General features: G+C 40.0%; 1 protein-coding gene across 1 annotated transcript; it reads left to right on the forward strand.

Annotated features, from left to right (window-relative positions):
* Positions 1 to 16938: 16938 nt before the first annotated feature.
* Positions 16939 to 21530, forward strand: LOC115019686 (tumor necrosis factor receptor superfamily member 6-like). The gene is made up of 9 exons (XM_029449166.1): positions 16939 to 17053; positions 17682 to 17776; positions 18679 to 18810; positions 18906 to 19023; positions 19210 to 19277; positions 19400 to 19507; positions 19833 to 19891; positions 20172 to 20190; positions 20823 to 21530. The coding sequence occupies exons 1-9, from the start codon at positions 16989 to 16991 to the stop codon at positions 21113 to 21115; spliced, it is 957 nt and encodes a 318-aa protein (XP_029305026.1). The 5' UTR covers positions 16939 to 16988; the 3' UTR covers positions 21116 to 21530.
* The last annotated feature ends 502 nt before the right edge of the window (positions 21531 to 22032 follow it).

Raw genomic sequence — 22032 nt, forward strand, 5'->3', positions numbered from 1 at the left:
CAAAGTAACATTTCCATTTCCCGAATTGATTTAAAAGCAAACTGACCTCTGAACTCTGATAAAAACATTAACATTTATGAGCCAAAAGCTGCCTGAGCTCATACCACACCACCAGTGTTGCATGCAGAGTGGTTGCTGCTGGTTAATCAAAGCGTTCTCCACATGAAATGAGCAGAGGAAGGAAAAGGCTACCAGCCCAGGAGGGAGGAGCGCGAGGCCTCGGGTAGACGCAGCCTGCTCCGCTCGCAGGCTTCCCAAATGAAAGAGTAACAGGATTAACGACCATGTCACTGATAAGAGAGCAGAGAGTGGCAAGAACCTGGCTAAAGCATGGCCCAAAGTCTCCTGATAATAAAATAAAGTATGAATTAAACATACATATAAAAAAAAAAATGTTCCACCCCCAGAGGCAGGCAGTCACATAATCCCCCTCTGCTCTATTAAGACTCGGTCCTCGGCTCTTTCGTGTTGATAGAGACATCAAAGCCAAACCAGTGCAGCGTCAAATGAGACAGGCAGCAGTCGCAGGGGCCCGACTGTAATTGGCTGAGCTGAGAAGGAGGGAGAGACTGGTAGATTAATAATGAATGTGCTGTATTGAGAGAGACCAGAGAGAGATGCCTCAGCTCTCCACAGGCAGGCGAGACCGAAGAGGGCTGACTTCAGTAGAGCTCGAGCTTGAGAGTCCACATCTTTAGCTCTTGATTGCGCTCATCATCACATACACAGACACGGCAGCATCTGAAATATTAATCTAATCAATATACTGCTTCATTTGTATGTCTTGAGCACTGGCTCCTTCTAAAAGTTTCCTACATCAACCACCTCTCATGAGAAGAGACAAAAATGGAGAAGTGAGATTTGGATGGAGGAATATTTACTTTTGTATATTTGAATGTGAAGTTTCCTCCTTTATGTGGGTCAGATACTATTATACATTCAGCCACAAAAAAATACTATTTTAAGGTAGGACATGAAAAGGGTCCACTTCTCTGTCTGATGTGACTCAATTATGGAAGCACATTTCCAAAAGGAAAAGAAACTTTCGACATGATAGAAATGTTTAATTCTGCATTCATTGAAGTTATGAGATATGTCAAGTTTATGAGATGGGTCAAAGTACTGATAGACTAGGTGAGCTTACATCTGCATTTAAAGTGGAGAAATGTGTCAAATTCAATTTAGTCAGAAATACATTTGTGCAAACCTTAACCTGCAAATTTTGCCATTGACCAATAGCAAGCTGCTTTGGCTATTTTGACCATTGACGTAGTGTAAGAAAGTCCAAATGGAGGCAGCTATATGTAGCATATTGGCTGTGTTGCAGCATTAACTTTTATTTAACCTTCTGTCACAGTATTAACTGCTCATCAAAAGAGGAATGGTTGTTTTATTGCTGTGCGGATACCTTGATAACTGAAAATGGCATTAAGAAAATGTTTGGTAGGTCGAGAAGGTGGTAGAAATACGTTTTTTTAATAAACTGTGGCCGCGCTTTTTTTTGCCTCTTCAATAACCGACTCATTGAACGCAATGGTGTACAACGGTGAATAAAATTAGGGGTTAAACTAACGATTATTGTCATTATTGTCTAGATTAATTGATTCATCGTTTGGTCTATAAAATGTCAAAAGAAATTGGAAAATGTCCATCCCAGTGATGTCTTGAATTGTCTGGTTTCTTCAGTCCAAAACCCAAAGATATTCAGTTTAATATGATATAAAACAGAAAAGCAGGAAATCTCCATTATCAAAATAGTTGGCAATTACTTTTCTGTCAATCGAATAATCGATTAGTCCATTAATCGTTGTAGCTTTAAACAATATGCCAATGGGGTGTAAACAGAACAGTGGAGAGAAAGCGAGTTAGCAGTTAGCGGTTAGCTCGCCACAGCTAGCCCCGCGTTACCAAGCTAACCAAACCATGATGTTTTACTTAACCTAACCAAGTAGTTCTGTTGCGTTTTTGTTCTGTTTCCCTCGATATGTAATCGAGAATGCCGTTTAGTTGTATGGTAACAGGGTTACACTAGTCAGGACATTACCAAGCTTCATGAACCAGACATACAGATTCATTTTGCTGTACCACTTTCTGGTTCATTGTTGTTTTGTTCTGACTTGGCTTGACTTTTGGCTCATAATTGTAACCTAGTATCTTATAACATTGACCATGAGCATTTACCATGTAAAACCTTTCATCTTTTGTTACGTTCTTTTGCTGGCGGGTATGGCCTTCCATTGTCCATGCATCAAAATACTGTGAAAAAGCTAAAAACCAAAATATAGAGATTTAAGCATAGTATTATGACCAAATGAGGGGGGGGGGGTCAGTCTGGCCTACAAAGAAAAGATAAGCCCAAGCTGGTAACCCCATTTCCCTTCCATCTGTTGGTAGCAGTTGTAGAGCATGGCTGCACTCACCAGGACCTGGCAACCCATCCCCCAAGCCCTCTTTCTCTGGCTGACTGCACAGCTGTGTTGCGTTTGGATTAGGCCAAGAATAAAACAGGAAGTAGAAATTAAACAAAAGCTTAAACACACACAGAGAAACACACACTCTCACACAGGCAGTGTAAGTTACCAAAGAATCAGCAGCAGCGCGAGTGACAGCCAGTGGAAAAAGTGCACACACCCACACTCGTAGACCATTGCACACACAAATATACTACAGTATGAACAAAGTCATACGCCTCCCACAGACTCACATAAGCCCAGGCAGGACCACAGGCATATCATTTCTCTGTGCCTACACTCATGCTCACACATATGGTCTTTTTACATGCTAAGTGCCTCTCTGCCTCGCCTCCCCTATTCATGGTGGTCTGAAGTAAGCTAGCAAACACGCTCAGTCAGTCTTGGAGCATGCCAGTGTAATGATGCTAAAATGGGAGCATTTGGTCATGAGATGACACGTAAACATTATTTTCATAACACAAATGACTTTGTGAGATAAAGACAACATAAGTAGCTTTGATTGCTCATGCATTCGATCTGATTATCATGCAACCATCGACGCCAGAGATGTAGAAAACTTCATGCAGATTTCTTTTTTAAATGATTCCACTTCATCAAAGCTGGAATCCCATCCATGAGCTTCTTTGAAGATGATTAAGATGAATATTAACACAATTACTGCTTTCATGAGCATATTATTAAATATATATTGTAGTTTTTTGTAGTAGTATTTTTGTTTTTAATGTAAGAATCTTGATTAATCTCTTTTAGGTCAACATGAATACTTTATGGTCAAAAGCAGCAAAAGACTCATTGTGGATCACATAACAAATAAATAAAATCCTGCTTAAGAAAGTACCATCCAAAGAGGATACATGTGAGTACAACCTTAATAAGAATACATTAGGTGTTGGATTTTATCCATTGTATAAGTTTTTTGTGCTTAATATTGTCATTATTTTCTCTGCATGTGAACTTGCTCCAACTTTCAGCGAGTCCACTTTTTGTGTGAATGCACCAAAATAGCCCCGGCGACAGCACACAGGAACTATGGTGAATGAATGAGGAAGTGGAATTGGGAAGAAGAAGGACATGTTTGGAAACACGTAGCTGTACGGTATGTACGCATGAAGCAGCACAGATTTAGTCTAGCTGGCAAGGTGCATTTGATGGAAATCCATTAAAAGTGCTTCTCGTCAAGAGTTGGACCAAATGTTAATGAATATACGGTAAATGTTTTCAGATGTTATTTTTACTGTCAAGACCTGAGTCAACTAATGAGTCACACCAGCTCTGTTTTTCTGTGTGTGTGTGTGTGTGTGTGTGTGTGTGTGTGTGTGTGTGTGTGTGTGTGTGTGTGTGTTTGTTTGTTGACATGGATATGCCAGCATGCTTGTCAGTCTGTCTGTGTTTATGTGTGTCTTCATGAATAAGAGAAACACATGGAAACACTTACAGTTTTGCTGTCGCTGCTGACCCCTCCCCTTCCTCAACTCACGCGCACGCATGTACACGCACACACACACACACACACACAGACGTACACACACACACACGCACACACACACACACACACACACGTGCTTATTCTCTCTATGTGATCAATGAAGAGCACATATGTGTCCATTGTACTGAATAACACTCAACATGCATAGCCAGAGGCAGAAAACAGAAGCATATCAGCTTTACGATAGAGCTCCACATCCACACAGCCAGCTCAGCATACATGCACACACACACATTTCTACAACAGGAACCTGCATTGTGTTTAGGGAACCCAGTCTTGAAAAGTGCTCCTGCTGCAGGGCTTTTCTGTCTCATATTGTTTTATATCCGTGTGTATTTGAAAATGTACGTTCAAACACCACAGTTTTTGCGCATTTATCAGTCTTTCCTTTGACAGGCTCTGTTCCCTACCTGACTTTTACCCTGAAATCTTAGAGCTGGCGTAATCCTTCCCCCGAGCCTCCTCCTACTCCTCCTCCTCGCTCTTTTCCCTCTCTCTATCTAGTGTCACCATGAGGGTAATATGAGGCATACGGCTGCTGATGACAGTCCCTAATCCTCACGCTGATGACTGATAGTTACCCGCACACTCCTCATCCCCATCTCATCCTTATATACCAAGAACAAGGGAGGGAGACGCAAGCTGAGGGCTGATACTCTTTGCTCAGCCTCCGAGTCCCTGCGCTCTCTGTCTCTACCAGCTGAGAGTTATTATCTAAAATGACTGATGTGAGAGCAGCTGATGGACAAGAGAGATATTAGTGTTTGTGCTGGGGAGTGAAAGTTAGAAATAGTACTGCAGGCTTTGAGAGTTTCAGGGGAAAAAAAATCTTCTTGAGCGCTTGTGGATGATATAGTCAGAATTCGGGGATCCAAAATCTGGTCACACTCGAGTTCTGGTTCATTTTTATTTGTTACCACAGTGACTCTCAAGTGGTCACCTTCAGCTATTAATGCATCCAGAGACCGGTCTGCAACATTCTCCAGTTTTAATTGAACCTATAACTACGTTTGCATCTGCCTGTTTTTATGCTCCTTTTCAATTCAGAAGTGGCTGAGGTTGAAAAGTTGGTGTATCGATAAAATCAAAAAAAGCGCAATGGAAATAAACGTAGGGAATAACCCTAAATGTCCTGAATCTTTGTCACAAACCAACCAACGGTCGACACACTGTTTGCCCAAACAATATGCCAGTTTGCTTTTAGACGAGAATATCAAAGGTTGTATTTTGGGTTAGTAAACCTACATCTTGTGTAAACCAAAAGGTCTCTTTTTCTACTATATTTGACAGTTTGGTACGCATTTATATAAATCTTCCTTCTTGTCTGCAAATGTTTATGGATAAAGCTATTTTCACTGTATTGGACCTCTGGAGAAGCAGTAAGCAATGGACATTTCTTGTGTGTGAATGTACATACTTGTACAAACAAGTGACATACTTTCTGGAGGCCTAGTGGATGTCAGTCACGGGAGTGGGTTAGCGCGGTCCATCTTCTCATTTAGAGCCTGACAGTCAGCCAGCCACTCAACCAGCCCTGGAACCAGCCAGCCAGAGCTTTTTAAAGGGCCTGTGATTTGACAGAATCCCGTGGGGGGAGACGGGGGGGATTAGGATTAGCAGCTGTTTCCCCTCAAACACTGGAGAAGATACGCTATAGCTACACCACGCTGATGGCAAATTAATAGATGAATAGAACATGCGTGCGTCGTTAATATGCTAAAGCTACCCATTTCATAAATAGCGAGGAAGGTGTCCTTTTCTTGAACCCGGCCTTGTGTATCTGCTGTCACACACATACTGAGTAGCAGGGAGCGAAGCAAAGGCATATTGCAGCCGTGAGAAAGGTTTAAAACATCATCACTTTAATCTGGGAGCACAAAGCCAGCTACAGATTATGCCTCTGCCTCTCAAGCGATTCTGCTGCAGATCCGGTTTAGATGACCCTCGCTAACACCCTCAGAGACAGGGGCTTTTAACCCCAAACAAACACTGATAGCAAGCCATCAAATGAGAACACACATCAAGCACACACACACACACACACACACACACACACACACACACACACACACACACACACACACGCACGCACACACACACACACGTTATCCACATCCATGGCATGTGCATGTACCCACCCACAGCATCCAACAATACACACAGAGGACACCCATAGCACATGCTCACAGCCGTAGACAATAACAGATAAACTCACAGGCTTATGTCAGTTCCACTTGCATCCATTTCAGGCTATTAAGCAAGACACAAAAAGCCCAAACTGTTGCGTAGCTAACAGGTTTTGAGGTAAAAATGAAGAGACAGCACACAATGAGGCCGTCTTTGCTGTCACAGAGACCACCTGAAGTGAGGCCACTGCTGTGATGCTGTCAAAATAAAGGGCACAAATGAACGTGTGAATTATCCAAAGATTTTCTTCAGGATCACAGAGAGAAGTTCAAACGATGATAAACTCCTCCGCCGTTGACCTCGTGTGGACCTCTATTACCCGTACTAAAGGAGCTGAAGCACCCTGACGTAACATATCAGCCAGATGTTTGCTCTTTTAAACTTGAGTACCAACCAATTAGTTCCCTGTGAGTTAATGACTAGTCTTCTCTATCGCTTATAAAAACCCAAAGGCCTGTTGAATGCAGAATGAACCCAATTTTTCCCGTCTGGCATTTCTGTCCAAATATTGAAGTATTTCTCACAAGACTGACATACTCTGTGTAATTTACGATATATATATCTAGATTTTTTTAAAGCTATTTCATTTATATTTAATTGGAAATATGAATTATTTAACGCTATCTACACTCAACTAGAACTTAAGTTTTGCTAAAGAGAGACATGTGCGAGTGCGGAAAGGGAAAGAAAGCGGGATAGCGAATTCGACGACGGTTTTCCGCAATACACACAAGACCTGAAGGATGAGTCAGAGAAGAGAAGGCCATGCGAAAGAAAATTGCAAAAACAAAAGACAAAAGAAGGAAGGTGGGAGTTTTTCAAACACAAGTAGCATTCTGTTTGACCTTAGCTCTCGATTTTGAACACAGAGAATAAAATGATTTTAACAATGTCATTATATCTCAGACAGCCTCAGGAGCACCAATGCTCATGGAAAACTTATTCTCTGGCGTGACAAGGCGGTGTTTTTTCGTTTGCCAGTTCTTGCCCAACACTTCAATAAGCCTCAATCTAATTGGTCTCAACCCCACTTCACTTTAGCCATTTGTGTCTTTACTTAGAGCAGATCTGGCAGATTTTCTTTGACACTTTACAATCGCAAAGCTTAACCACTCAAACCGCATGGAAAATGTCCCCACACCCTTAAATAACGGTTACGTGTGTGTGTGGGTGTGTGTGTGTGTGTGTGTGTGTGTGTGTGTGAAAGAGAGAGAGAGAGAAAGAGGTAAAGAGTGAGAGCACACCCTCATGTTTCCTGTCTCCAAATAAAGACTGATGGCTTGTGTTTGCATGTGTGCACAAATACAGTATGTGTGTGTGTGTGTGTGTTTGGATACCTACGTTCTCCAAGTGTACATTTAAATTTTTGACACCTCAAGCATGATATGAAATGTGCAATCAGCTCGTGTAATCGAGATGTTAAAAAAACGCTGACATATTTAAATAAAAGTCAGTGCATCCATACATACAGGACTCACACACATCACCTGTGACAACGCCACTCACTTTCTGCGTGAGCTGCAGTACAAGTCAGATAAACCGCGACAAGAGGACATACCTTAAAGGCACCGCGTATTCATTCTGCAACACACAAAGCCATATTTGATCAGATTGAATACAAAGCATCACGCACAGAGAGAAGTTGCACACAGTATCTGCTTTCATCTCTACGATGCATTACACATTCTGATGCAATACAGGAGACTCATGCATGCCATTTTACATCATCACAAATAACCTAACATCACGTTCTTTCTGAGTGACTTCAACCATGACAGACACTTCCATCAGATAGAAAATGACAAAGTGCTGAGGTTTCATGTATGTTCACTTCCTCTGTGATTTCTAGAGAGAGAGTGTGTGCGTGTGTGCATGTGTGCGTGTGTGTATGAGTGCGATAGAGTGAGAAAGAGAGGCCCTATCTGTACTTGAACACTCACCATTACCACAAATAAGTGAGTGTGATTCGTCACTTCCTTCCTATTAAGCATGAGCAGTGCAAGAGCGGAGGGTGTAAACCAAACGCTTCAGTTCAGAGCACCACGCTCTCCGCCCCTCTGCACATTTGCACTGTAGCATGCACCTGCACATCTCTATTACATACGATATGCTGCAATCTCATACTTTTAGTCTTAGACGGCTAAAATGTCTTTAGTCGATTAGTCCTATTTTAATGCTTTTTTTTAAATTGTGAATGACTTATTTCCAAATAATTTATGATCCCCTCTCTGGTAAACAGAAGATTTAAAGTGGTGATATTGCATGATTCTTTGTGGAAAAACTGATAAGTCAACAAAATGGTATGAGTGTTAGTCGAACAAGAATTTCTAAGCTGAGGTCAGCCCTAACAATAATGCTTATCTTTTACTTGATGCAAAGTGATCATTCAAGTATTTATGTGTCAAGCTTTTGTGTGTGTGTGTGTGTGTGTGTGTGTGTGTGTGTGTGTGTGTGTGTGTGTGTGTGTGTGTGTGTGTTGTGTGTGTGTGTGTGTGTGTGTGTGTGTGTGTGTGTGTGTGTGACAGAGCCTCCAAAAAGTTCTGCTCTCGACCTCTGGTGCCATCTGCCAGTGACAGGGCAGAAATGCAAATCAGATGCAGTCAGATAATACAGCATGCTCGCTCCTTCCATTAGAGCAGCCTACAGAAATAAACTAGGTCAGACAGACCAGCAGCCAGCTGTGTATGTGTGTATATGTGTGTGTGTAATAAGGCACATGCGCCTCTCTTTGTGTGGGGAGACAGCTATACATGTGTGTGTGGGGGATGGGTTTCCAGTTAGCTCTGAGGGTTCATAATATCCTTTACTTGTGATGCTGCACACTAAAGTAACATAAAGACAAACAGCAGCTCATGTAGTCAGCACTCCTTCAAAGATTTCAGACAGAGAAGGCACTCCTAGGCTGTGTGACAGGGCAAAGGAGCTGGGTGACAAATAAAGGCTCTTATCTGAGGCTGAAATTAGCCACAGCCAGAGCGCAACTGATAGGGAGCGTATTAAACTCTCGAAAACGAACCACCCGGGAGGGTGATGCAACGCAGAGGCAACGCTGGCGTAATGCAGACAGATGCGTCCTCCTCTCATATCACTGCGACGCCTCTGAATTATGAATGAGGCCCTGTGCACCTCTTCAATGCAAAAGCCTTCTCCTCTTCATGCTCACAATATACTGTTTGTTTTCGTTAATGCCTCGCACTCACAGCAGCTTCCCATCGTCCTTGTTGGTTGTGCTAAAAATCTTAAATAAAGGTTAACAGAGTATTTTAATCCCCTTTGTCTGAGGACAGCCGAACAGCACACAAAGCAGATGGCTTATACGTGCTGATCTAAGACAATTAGATTGCTTGCTTCACATTTGACGAGATGAACAGCAACTTTTTGGCAAATGCAGTATTTGATCTACTAGTTTAAAGCTTCAGCTCTGTGTCCTTTTGCATGCGGATGCTGCGGCATATTCTTTAAGTTTGTATTATTTCAAAAATGCATGCTGCACTACAACACATGTTCATCAGGGGTTATTTACCCTAAAAGACTTTGTATGGCTTGTTTGTTCTAGTAGTTATAGTTATTGTCAGGTTTCTAAGTTTCTTAAACTAATTCTATGTGATAAACAAGCAGCAATATGAATTGAATAATAAATGACTGCACGCCTTTCAGAATCATTTGAAATGTGGACCTTCTATTTATAGGTGCTCAAACATTTCCTTCTCCAGCTAACTTTCTGTTTTCTTTCTTCCTCCAACTGATTTCAAGGCCAGATTGTAAATTCGGTCACAAGGGAGGGTCAATGATTCTCGTTTCCTGCAGTTTGGTCCTCTTTAACCAAATGACTCTCCACTCCCTGAATTCTCTCAAGTTCCCCTGAGATATCTACAGCCGCTTGTGTGTCTGCATGTTCGTGTGTATGAATCTTTGTGTGCTTACACCGGTTCATGATGTGCATGTGTGCAGTTTGGCATGTGTCTGCAGGCATGTGAGCGTGATGCTTGAAGTTAGACGCAAAGGTGACATGAGATGAAAAGGTTAATACTTTCCAGGCTGGTGGGTGGGAGGTGATAGCTATGTGTGTTCATGTGTGTAAGTGCTGTGTGTATGTGTGTGTGTATGTGTGTGTTTGATTACACATTTATGTGTGGGTGAGAGAGAAAAGTTCCATGTGAAATGTTGCTGTGTTCTCAGAAAAGTAGATTAATTTCACTGAAGTGAATTTGACACAAGATGTATTAGTTGGTTATGTTAAAAAGTTTCCAGATCTCAAAACAGATTTAAAATTGGGAGGAACATTAGGCGATAGGCCAAGAACAAAAATGTAATAGTCACTTATCAGGGACTTCTTATCATTAAGAGAGACTCATTTCTCATGAACTATTGCACGAAACCTGATGCATGTATCTTGTCTACCACCGTCTCTTGATCCTAATCCAGATTTCTGAACATTTTCTGTTATTACAATATCAAAGTGAAAGGATTGTGCAGACTTGGCAAATTATGCGATCAGTGTCAGATTATGTAGATCACTGTTCCACAACTCTTTCTGTCTTGTATCAACACGGCCCTGCACAGATTAACTCAAGTTCTCCTTCATCGACACCACTCGTCATATTCCAAATGTTACACTGTAATATAAAAACATAGTTTTGGTCAGGTTTGTATTTGTACCACTACTATCACTTGAAGGAGCTAAAGTTGGATGTTTCAGCCATGTAGCCTTTCCATTAGACTACCTTTGGCTAACTACTTCAATGTGTTATTCACTTAGCTAATCATTCGAACCTTTAAGGAACCAAACAGTTTCAACCGTTTATTCATTACTTACTATTGACTTCTCTAGCTAACTCTTTCAACTTATCTCCCCGCTTAGCTAGCCCTTATCACACATGCACTGCAAACCTTGAAATGATTTAGACATTAACCGGTGGAGCTATATGGGAGAATGCAAATGTCAATTATTCGGCTCATATCATCAAACGGACATTATTCTGCCAGCTGCCTCGTACTAAGTCCGTAAGATGTACGATCGAGCCCATGTGTGAATGGAGCCGCAAGTTCCTCGGAGACGAACGAGTAGGCGTGTTGATGATGTTTCCAATGCGGCTGGCGCAAAAGCGGAAGAAAAGAAACATCCGAGCGTGAAAAGAAGAGAGAAAGGCAATTTACTCGTAAACGGCAACAAAAATGTCAAACTAGAGAGAGGACAAAGGTTGGTAAGGACCGACGCTGAAATCTTCAAACACATTCAAGGAACAGTAAGAGTTGTTTATGACACGGACAATTTTCTGTTGTGTGCTACATGTGTGAAAGGAAAACTCCTGTGTGGACCTTCTCCAGACATTATCTGGAGAATTATTTGAGAACTGCAGAAGTAGTCTACACTTGCGGTACAAGGTGGGAATTTCTGAGTTTCTGTTAGGTTAAACATATAGTTTGGATGTTTTGAAGTGGGGTTGTATAAGTTAGGTTACATATGTATAATCAGTGTATTATCTACAGTACATGGTGGTCACTACGCCCCTAGTTTGGAGAAACAGAAAGAATACTAGCACAGGACCAAAGCAATGCACTGCTATCTGAAAGAAAGGCCCACCTAAAGTAGGTTAATTGATATCAGTTTAAGTGACGCCGTTATCTATGCTTTCTTCAAAAGGGTTTTGAAGGGTGAGTTTGCATTCACCAAAGTCACACAATAACACAAACAAACTACCCAACTTATGTGCTATGCATGGTAAAATTCCCATTTTGGAGTCTGGTTTCTCTACACACGGACCTCATACAACACCACTTTGAAAAATCTGAACTATCCCTTTACTGTAAGGGACTTTGAGGACATTTAAAACTTTCACATATTCTTCATGAAGGTTGACTCAGAAATGAGAGAGAGGTTGTCCTAGAGGTCAGATGCCCTTTCATGTAATAGTTTAAAAAAAGTACAAAACACTGGAGTGGATCCACTCGAAGGACAGGTAAAGGACAGGACAGGCAGGGTGGGACTCAGTTTGGCCTGGCCTACAGGCTCATCTCAGTCTCTCCCTGCATGCTCTGTTTTGGTTAAGTCCCTAACCGGATTTTCCAATACCAATAGTCCCAATAAATCCATCTCTATGGGACATTCAACCGGCATTATGCTTGTCTTTCCTCTGTGCTGTGGGAAAGCGCTCAGCACAGTTTGGAACAAGACATCCAATCTGCACTCCTCTCCATTGTCTTCCCCACCAGACAGCCCAATGAAATAATGCTCTCGGCCAAATCCCCCCTCCATGTGCAGAGGCAGACTCCCTTATCCACAGATGCGCTCAGCTCTAATTAGGCAGACCACTGGACGTGTTGCGTGGGGGGGGGAATCTTTCTGCACAGACATATCGTCCAGTGGCAGCTTTACAGATTTACGTCTTTTCATCTAGTTTATGTGCATGTGTATAAGCTGGTGCTGAGGGAGAGAAAGACGGAGAGATTTACGATTCAGTGATGAACACAATCGTTACTTTAAATGTATGGCACAAAACAGCACTCAGAGAAACGTGTGACTGTGAGTGTGAGTGTGAGTATGTGTGTGTCCGTGCAGCAACATGTTACGCAGCTTTGCGCAACCCGGCCGCTCGTTCAGTTACAGAGCGTACAGTATGCTTCAGATCTACAGAACTTGCTGAGCATTCCCCTGAGACCTGCGTCATCAGCACAGAGGTTATTTCCTGTAGTTGAAGAGCAGCATGACTCTCTTCCTGTTCTGTGTGTGAAGAAGCACCATGTTTGTCCCCCTCAGTCCCAGTTCCTTCTATAGCAGACACAAGTTACAAGGCAGACAAGTAGTAAACAATAGAAACATTTAGCCTTACATTAGTATTTTCATCTTTCACTCTTAATGCATCCAAGATATCCCAGAGAAAGATATCCCTGCCTGAATTATCCAATACCTACCGTTTCAGCTTCAGAACATGAGCACTGAATACTGCAAGTCTCTTTAAATATTGACTTTGATGTGGGAAAAAAGTGAAAACTGTCCCGGTGGTTATGTTTAAAGGAAGGTAAGTCCCTGTTCAGAACTGGCCAGTTTTCTGGGCAGTATTCAGTGCTAAAAGTATCTAAAAGTCTGTTCACAGCTGGCATTAACATGTGTCCTTTGTGATCCGGTCACAAGTACACAGCTTTAAGTGGGTCTGTTCACACCTGGCGTTAGAATGCGTCCTGAGTGACCACTTGTGATTGGATCTCATTTCCACCTGTACTTAGAGCTGTCCACTGATCGGATCACAAAAGACGATTGTTAATACCAGGTCAGAACTGGGCCAAAGTCGCAGCAGTATAGCGCGTCTGAATTGAAAGAGCAAAGCCAATCCCTTTTGGAAATATAGTTTTCACATTCTCTCTCAGTGCATTCATGGATTATGATTACTACCTGTGGGCCTAAAAGCTTTGGCTCGATAAAAGAAGGGCTACAGCTCAAGTTAAAGAAGAAGCTCAACCTCAAGGAAGTAAATATGAAATATGAAGCTCTCGTCCTCAACATGCATGACATTTTAAATTAACAAATGCATAGTGTACTTTTCCGCGAGGCACTGACATGCATGCGGCAACATTTCTACAAAACCGTATTGCTTTGCTTGTTATTTAGAGTTTTGAGTTAACACTGCTGTGACCCAATTTCCCTCCAAAAAACAGTGCATCGTGATTATAGTTAACTACATCTATGAAACGCACTATAATGCAATACAGCATTAATGAACTTCAGCATGCAGAAGCAATCACAACCATTGAAGTCTCTTGTCTTTCTCTCTGGTGCTTCTTTTACCCAGGCAGAAGAGCTGTTACCTTGTGCTTCCCCGACTCATCTCCTCCCCCTTCTTCTGTGTCCCCGGGGGAGGCTTTGCAACACGGTCCCTTCCAGCAGCTTCCTCCTAACAACAAAAACATTGTCTTATTCTATTTTATTTTCCCTCCCCTCCATCTCAGTGGAGCTATTACTCTGCCTTATTCTGCATATGACCTGGGGGCGATGGAAGGCGGAACACATTGGCAGTGGATGATAATGTCTTTCCACAGAGCTGAAATCTACGAGCTGCACTTCTCTGCTGGTGGTTTTGCAGCTATTTGGTTTGGTTGCAGTACAGCAGAGTGGAGGAGAGTCATGCTCTCATTATGGCATATTGCTAACAGTTTTATATCCTGTTATTACATTAAGCATCAGCCCACTCATAACGGAGAACGAGGCACCAAAATACATGCGTTTGTGCCAAGAAGACCATGTCCAACTCATACACTTATTTATCCTGAAAGCTAGCAGTGGAGGGGGGGAGGCTATCGAGGTTTACATATAAGTTGATAAAAGAATGAATGTTAATGTTAACTGTTGAATATATGAAAATAAATTGCAAAAATATGAAAGGTTTACGACAGCCATGCTAGCAGCTCTGTGAGGAAGTCCTTTGAGCTAAATGCTAATAACAGCATGCTAACATTCTCACAATGCTAAGAAACTGATGTTTAGCAGGTATAATGTTCATCATGTTCACCATTATATTTTAGTATGCTAACATTTAAACACACTGTATAGCTGAGATGGATGTGAATATCATTAGTTTTGCACATATTGGTTCATAAACTAAGAGAAAATAACATTTTGACCAGATGATGGCACCAGTTGAAAAGTAATGTCCGTCCAACAGTTGATACATTTCACTCAAGAGCACAAACGTCGACCTCACAGGGGCACCAGATGAAATGTCAGGAAATCACCAAATTCATTAGCCTTCATCCTCTGGGATCAAAAGTGGTGGACCGGCTGAAAGACAGACATTACCATGGAGCCATGCTGCTTGCGTGGCTAAAAATATGAATTCATGACACCTGTGTGTGTGCGTGTGTGTGTGTGTGTGTGTGTGTGTGTGTCTGTGTGTCTGTGTGTCTGTCTGTGTGTTAATTTTGCTTTCTAAGTGGGCCAAATGTGCAGGGAGCAGACTGGTACAAATCTGACACTGGGACTCACTGGGACTACAAAGGGCTGAAATTTGATACACTTGCAAAAACAACCAAATCCCAGAGGAGTTCTCCTTCAAGTTAAGTTCTTATTCCCCAGCCAAATTCTTTTTTCTTCACTTTTGTTCAAAGATAAATTTGCTGTTAACTACACTTGGCAGAGATCAAACAAATATGGTGTTTTTTGGGCGTATGGGGCGGGGGTTAGGCATTAATTTTTTTGTGGCACAGACAGAAAGGATTTCCTGCTACAGAAAAAAGCTTGTATATCATTAAGAGCTTCATCAATTCACTCCTCAAGAACTTTATAAATCAAAGACTGAGTTTAAGATTATACTGATTCATGTGGCATCAGGGTGGCAGGTATCCAGCTGTGCAGTGCTTTGCTTACCTGCAGCACTTTTTTTTAATCTTCCTTTTTGCCGATTTGCTGTTCTTGAACCAAAAAAGACAGATACGAGTCAGTAACTGCTCCAATAATGCACATTTTAAACTTCACTTTCATAAATAAATCACCAGCTATCTGTAACCCCAAAACAGGTGCTGTTAACACAATGTAATCATGGCCATGATTTAAAAGGAATGCATTACGAACATAATTCAGACAGGTAAACTAAATCATAGCTTTTGTTGTGTACTTCAAATGCATTCAATTCTCAGTGAATTTGACCAATTCTCTTGCAGTATACTGTATGTACCTGCCATATCGGTTCATTTTGTAAATGTGAAAAGTCTGCTGTTTGTATTGAATGTTTTAAACAATACTTGATTGTTTGAATAGAACTTCATCAGCTGGAGCAAACCCCTCCAGACATCATACTGAGCAAAGAACAATGACACCTCCTAGTGGCTCAATTTGAGTTTAGCAGAAAGGCATGCATGGCAATCTTCAAACCATAGAAATTATACTGGCTTTCCAATTATTGTAAATTATTACACAGAGATATATAAATATATATATATATATATATATATATATATATATATATAGAGAGAGAGAGAGAGAGAGAGAGAGAGAGAGAGAGAGAGAGAGAGTCGTCCTAACCAGAGCTATAACTAATATTGAGGTCACCGAAATGATATGTTTTTAGTAACATTAGGCCCTGCTTTTAACCACCGGCAGAGAGTTGCTTCATGTGGGGGTTTCCAAAACACAGAGATTGTATAGCTTGGCATGACGATAACTAAATTAGAGCAATTTCCTTCTGGATAAATTAAGTTTTATCTCATCTTAAAAACATAGGCTACCATCTTCTCCCCTCCTTAAATTACATAGCATATAGTCAGTGGTGGAAGAAGTATTCAGATATTTTACTTAAGTAAAAGTGGCAATACCACTATGTAGAAATACTCTGTTACAAGTAAAAGTTCTGCGTTTAAAATATATTACAGTTATCTATGTAATATATTATATAACTGGATTATAGCCTATGTAGAGATGCATTAATGTGTAGCCTACATCATTTTGATGTTGCAGCTGGTAAAGGTGGAGCTTATTTCAATTACTTTATAGAGAAGGCTATATTGATGGGTAGCTTCATGTATAATAATATATCATAATTTATTAGTAGATATCTATTTTTAATTAATAATCTAAACCTGCAAAGTAACTAATAGGTCCAAGTAGGACAACATTGTACTTAAGTGGGACTACAGTACTTTCACCAGTAGGCTACATATGCGACAGTTGCAAACATACAGTAGAGAAACCTATATAACTGTTTAATGTACAGGCTGTATTGAAAGCTAGATATTGTTTTTGTTGGTGACTGAAACTGAAAGCAAATAAGAAAAAAACATCCCCCCCAGCAGTTTGCGCAATAGGGCGTTTACTGTAAGCAGCAGTTTCCGCATTTGATTTGTATGGCAGCATAATGGCAGACAATTCAAGCAAGTTTCCTGCGTGGTTTATCTTTTTTGTTTTGTTTTTCCTACATGTGTAAGTAAAGTTTGTTAGACCACAGATAGAAAGTTTGAGAGCACAGGTGTTATGTCGAAGTCTGTAAATCTAGCTAACGCTACCCCTCGATAGTGTTTCCGTGTTTCTGTTTGGGTTAACTATAACCATTTATTTGAGGTTAACGCTAAAAGTGTAGTTATAGATGACTGTTAAAGTTTAGAGGTGAGGTTGGGTTCAGATTAAATGTCATATTAGACAACTGGTTGTCGTGATAGGACTAAAAAGGTGGAGCTCAGGAGGGGAACAAAGTTCTACGTAAGATCTAACCGTAAGGAAAGCGTCGAGGAGCGAACGAGGACACACGCAGCCTACGTTAGGTGATTTAGGTGAAACGTAGAAATGGTTATTTCTTCTAGGTAATATATTATAATGTAAAACTTACTTCAAAACAATCAGGCAACATATAGAGCAGATATGAGTGAAACAAATACATACGAAGAGCATAACATGAGAATATTGAAATACAATTAAATTAAAAAAAACAAGACAGTATTACAGTATTGCATAAACATATTCAGTCAGAGGTTTCAGGGGCTGGTTGCTTATTTTGTTTAAACTGAGTGATTAATTACATATTTTTTGTAAATAACACTTGCCTTATATCTAGGGACTGTTCATCCGCTGAAGGGAAAAACACAAGCCACACATGTATTGATGGCACCTACGAGCACGGCGGTGCGACCTGTTGTCTGTGTAGTGCTGGTAAGTGTCAGTGGTTAGATGTGAATTATTTTGGTTAAAATGTGATTTTAAGCAAATGTATTATATAATGCAAGCATATGTAAGCATAATATTAACTGAGCTACAAAAAATGCTAAAAAAAACGTTTTGATACAGAGCCATATGACATAACAGGGCCTTGAGAAAAGGTAAAAAAATACAGCCCTTACCACTTTTTTATTGTGCTTTAGTGAGTATTACCAGACAAATTAAAAATATATTAAATTACCAAGGCTATAAATGTATATTTATATAGCACATTTCATAACTTCACAACTTTTTCAAGGCAAATCAATGTGCTTAAAAACATCAAAAGCATTGTGACAAAAACACATCACAAAAGGACATTCAAATACAATCAAAATCATTCAATGAAGAGCGAAGAGAATATAAAATTTAAACAAACTAAAACAGAAAAGGCTGGTATAAAATATAAGAATAAAAATGACTAATTAATTTTTGTGTGTATAGACGACCTTACCACAAAGCACCTTCTGCATAGGCTATAGCCTTTTGGGCCCTTTGGGGTCTGGGTCCCCTAAGCAGTATTTCTCGACATAATATGTCTCAGCATCTTTACTTGTAAGTTCGACCTGTGAGTAGGTCTGGCGTAGTTTTTTCTATATCATACGAGTGAGTGGAATTGATACCCTGGACTAGTAGCACTCTTCGTTAGGCAGTTAAGTTCACAAACAGATATAGATAAATATGTCCATTTCAAACGGTTAGTTCCTTTCCTAGTGTTGCCAGGAAAATGGGGTACAATCCTGACTTTTAGAATAATGTTTGAATGTGGCTGTCTGTGCAGGTGTGTAACTCATATGCTGGCCCAACCTGATTGAAACATTTCTTCTGCCTCTGGCTCATGTGTTTTAATATTGTAGGTATGTACGTAAAGGAGCACTGCAATACGGCTCAACAAGGAAAATGCGAGAGCTGTAATAGAGGGACGTACAGCAGTCACCCTAATAACGAGGAGTTCTGTGAGCCCTGCATATCCTGCTCACATCCTAATGGTATAAACATAAAAGGCTGTTTATTTTATTTTTTAAGATAAATACAGTTTGTCAGTCCTTCTAATGTCAGTTTCGTGGTTTTACTGTCCTTTTAGCCAATTTAGAGGTGGATGAACCCTGCACTCGTGCCAGGAACGCTAAGTGTCGATGTAAAAAGGATCACTATTGCAGCAGTGGCACAGAAACCTGTAAAATATGCTACCCTTGTAAAGAGTAAGTTCTGCTCCTTCAAATATCTGTAAACTAGAAGATATATGTATAGCTTCGTAAAAAAAAAAAAAAGATGTCTGCAAAACAGTGTGTTTATTGACTAGTCCTTATACACTGACAGCCTATTAATGAGAAATGATAAAGATGTTTATTTTTGTTCACTCATACTTTCTTTTCTTTGGGTTCAAGATGTACTGAGGGCATCAAAGTAGCCTGTACAGCCAACAATAACACAGTCTGTAATGACAACATTGAAGGTATGGTTTAGATGAATATTATTGCATTATGGTGGCTTCGATTAGTATATTGTCATGTAATTTATAAACAGAAATGTCATACTTTAGTTTTTATAAAATGTAATGTTTCTATGTGTTTTCAGGGGGGAATAACGCTAAGATGATAGTTGGCATAACTGTCCCAATTGTAATCCTTGTACTTGGACTTGGACTTGGATTTGCATTGTGGAAAAATAAACACAAGCGTGACCGTGAGTATTTCTACTACTATACAACTATATGTAATCTGACCAGCAGAAGGCGCTAGAACATTGTGAGTTTCTCAATAAAAATGGGAAAGTAATAACACCAATTATTTAAAACTTTATTTCAATTTCAATATCAGCAACTTAACATGAAACACTGTTAAACAGTCCTTTACAAAGTGCATCTTTCCACATCCTAGCATTTAGTCAAATACAACATAACTGGAGTAAAAAATATCCTTCATGTATTCCATTGTGAGTGTTGAGTGCAGTGAAGTTCACATTAAATTAAAGAAACATTCAGCATTTTTTTCATCATTTATCTTTCAAGGGAGGGGTAAACATACTCAGGTTCAACTAGGAAATGGAAGTGCTGAAGCTCATGTTGAGGTAAGTTATTCCCCAGTGTGATCTCCTTTAGTCCATTTCTAAGATGTAAAATGTTTGGATGTAAAACGCTTTTCTGTCTCTCCTCTAATGTAAGCTGCCCCTTTCTATAGGAGGTGCAGGTTAGTTGTCTGAAACCTTTGCTGTCCGTGTCAGTGTGCTTGCTCTGTGTCAGTACTATTGTGCTGTGACATATTTCTGAAGCCTTTGTAAGCAATTTGTTGTTTTATCACTGTGGAGTTGTAATTTGTTTATTAACATTAATTCATTTTCTGTTTCTCAGGAGATGGCGGCTTTTAATGGTAAGAAAAACCTCAGAACACATTTTTTATTGATGCAATATTAAAGCTTTAATTGCTATTTCTCTATATTTTGAACTCGTTAGATGAAATAGCTGATCGATTGATAATCAGACTGAATTGACATTTCATTTCACATCATCATTCGGTCTGATATTGTGTTTATGTTAGCGGATTTCGGTTTTGGAGGGATGTATTTTAGTTAGTTTTGTCCTTACCAATAACTAGTGAGTGACATATCCTTTCGATGACGTGCAGTAGCGGTGACAGGAAGCAGTCAATTTATCGTTTGTCATGACAATTTAGGAGATATGCCAATTTATGTTAAGATATTATCTGTAAACAACCTGTAAATCGTATCTATCTTGTGGCAATTTCCCTGTTGCTGTTTTTCATATTTGTAGTTTTTTGTGTGTGGCTCTAGCACAAACTTGCCTACAAAGCTCTGATTGGCCCGGTTGTTTTTCTAACCGCCGTGAATTTGCATAAAACCAGACGTTTGAGATGTGAGCAGTAATTTTGAGGTCTTTTTCGTCCGCTGGAATCCAAATGCCCCTGCAAGATCGATAAAGTGGTTGATGAAGTGTGTTGCGATTCGTTACAATAATCCCCACTTTTCTTGTCTTTCACGTTAGTTCCACTTCAGGAACTCGAGGCCCGCCTGCCTGACATTGCAGAAGCAATTGGATGGAGGGATATGCGAGATGTAGCAAGGCGCAGCAACGTATCAAACACTATTATTGAGGATTGCCAACGGAACCACCCTGGTGAGGCTCAGGAGCAGACATTCGAACTACTACAGAAGTGGGTGGAGAGGCAGGGCAAGGATGCCTCAAAGAACTTGATCCAAAGCCTACAAAGAAGTGGAACAATAAGTAAAGCAGAGCATGTGATTTCTATTTTAAATAGACCAAATCTTCCTGCTTGAATGTGTCTATTGTGAGCACTTTTTAAACATTTGCATAGCTGTCTACTGCAGAAACTATTCTTTTTTAAAACCAGTCGAGATGTTTTCATAATCTGTAAATACTCATTTAAGATTTATGTTTCCTATCATGTGTCTCTGTCTGTACTTGAACTTTGTAAAAGTAGAATTTAAGATTAGATTTTGGAGAAATGTTATAATCCACAATGGTGTTAGAGGAAGGAATCCCAATGATCTGCTTCTCAGTTTATTAAATACTGGATTGAGAGGTTTCCTTCCAGTATAGGGTACGGAAGTGTTCAAAAAGATGAAATTACATTACATTACTTGCACTGAATGAATGCCTGTGTTGATGTATTGATATAGTTTCTGCCACAGCTTATAAACCTCAATAAAAGTATTATTAGTGAAAGTGTCACATGGATTTTGGTACACATGTTATATGTTGTGAAATTGTGACTGGTCAAGGTTTGATCGTCTAATGCTGAGCAGATTTTTCAGTTAAACTGTCCCTCCCAGGATACCACAGTACATCTTCATTTCTAAAAACTATTAATCTTTTACGGCCCTTTTCCCAGGCTTGTTGCAGTAGCTGTACTCTATAGGTATTTGATAAATTTCACATTTAAAAGCAGTTTTTGTAAGTATTGTAATTCTAAACTAAAATATAGGCCAACTGTATCTGTATTGTTACCACTATTTTACACTCTTGTTTTGTAACAATATAAAATTACTATTTCCCATATTTGTTTTAATCCTAATTAGATCATTTTTAAATATCCAGTAATTGAAAAAATTACTCTCAAATTATTCTTGTCTTCTTCCCATGTCTCTTTATCTTTGTTCGGGTGTCTTTCAATAAGTAGTCTGAAGATTACTGTCTCAATAAATAGATTAATAATTTAATCCATAGAAAGCAT

This window comes from Cottoperca gobio, chromosome 15 (genome assembly GCF_900634415.1).
Source record: "Cottoperca gobio chromosome 15, fCotGob3.1, whole genome shotgun sequence".
In the NCBI taxonomy this organism is placed as follows: domain Eukaryota; kingdom Metazoa; phylum Chordata; class Actinopteri; order Perciformes; family Bovichtidae; genus Cottoperca; species Cottoperca gobio.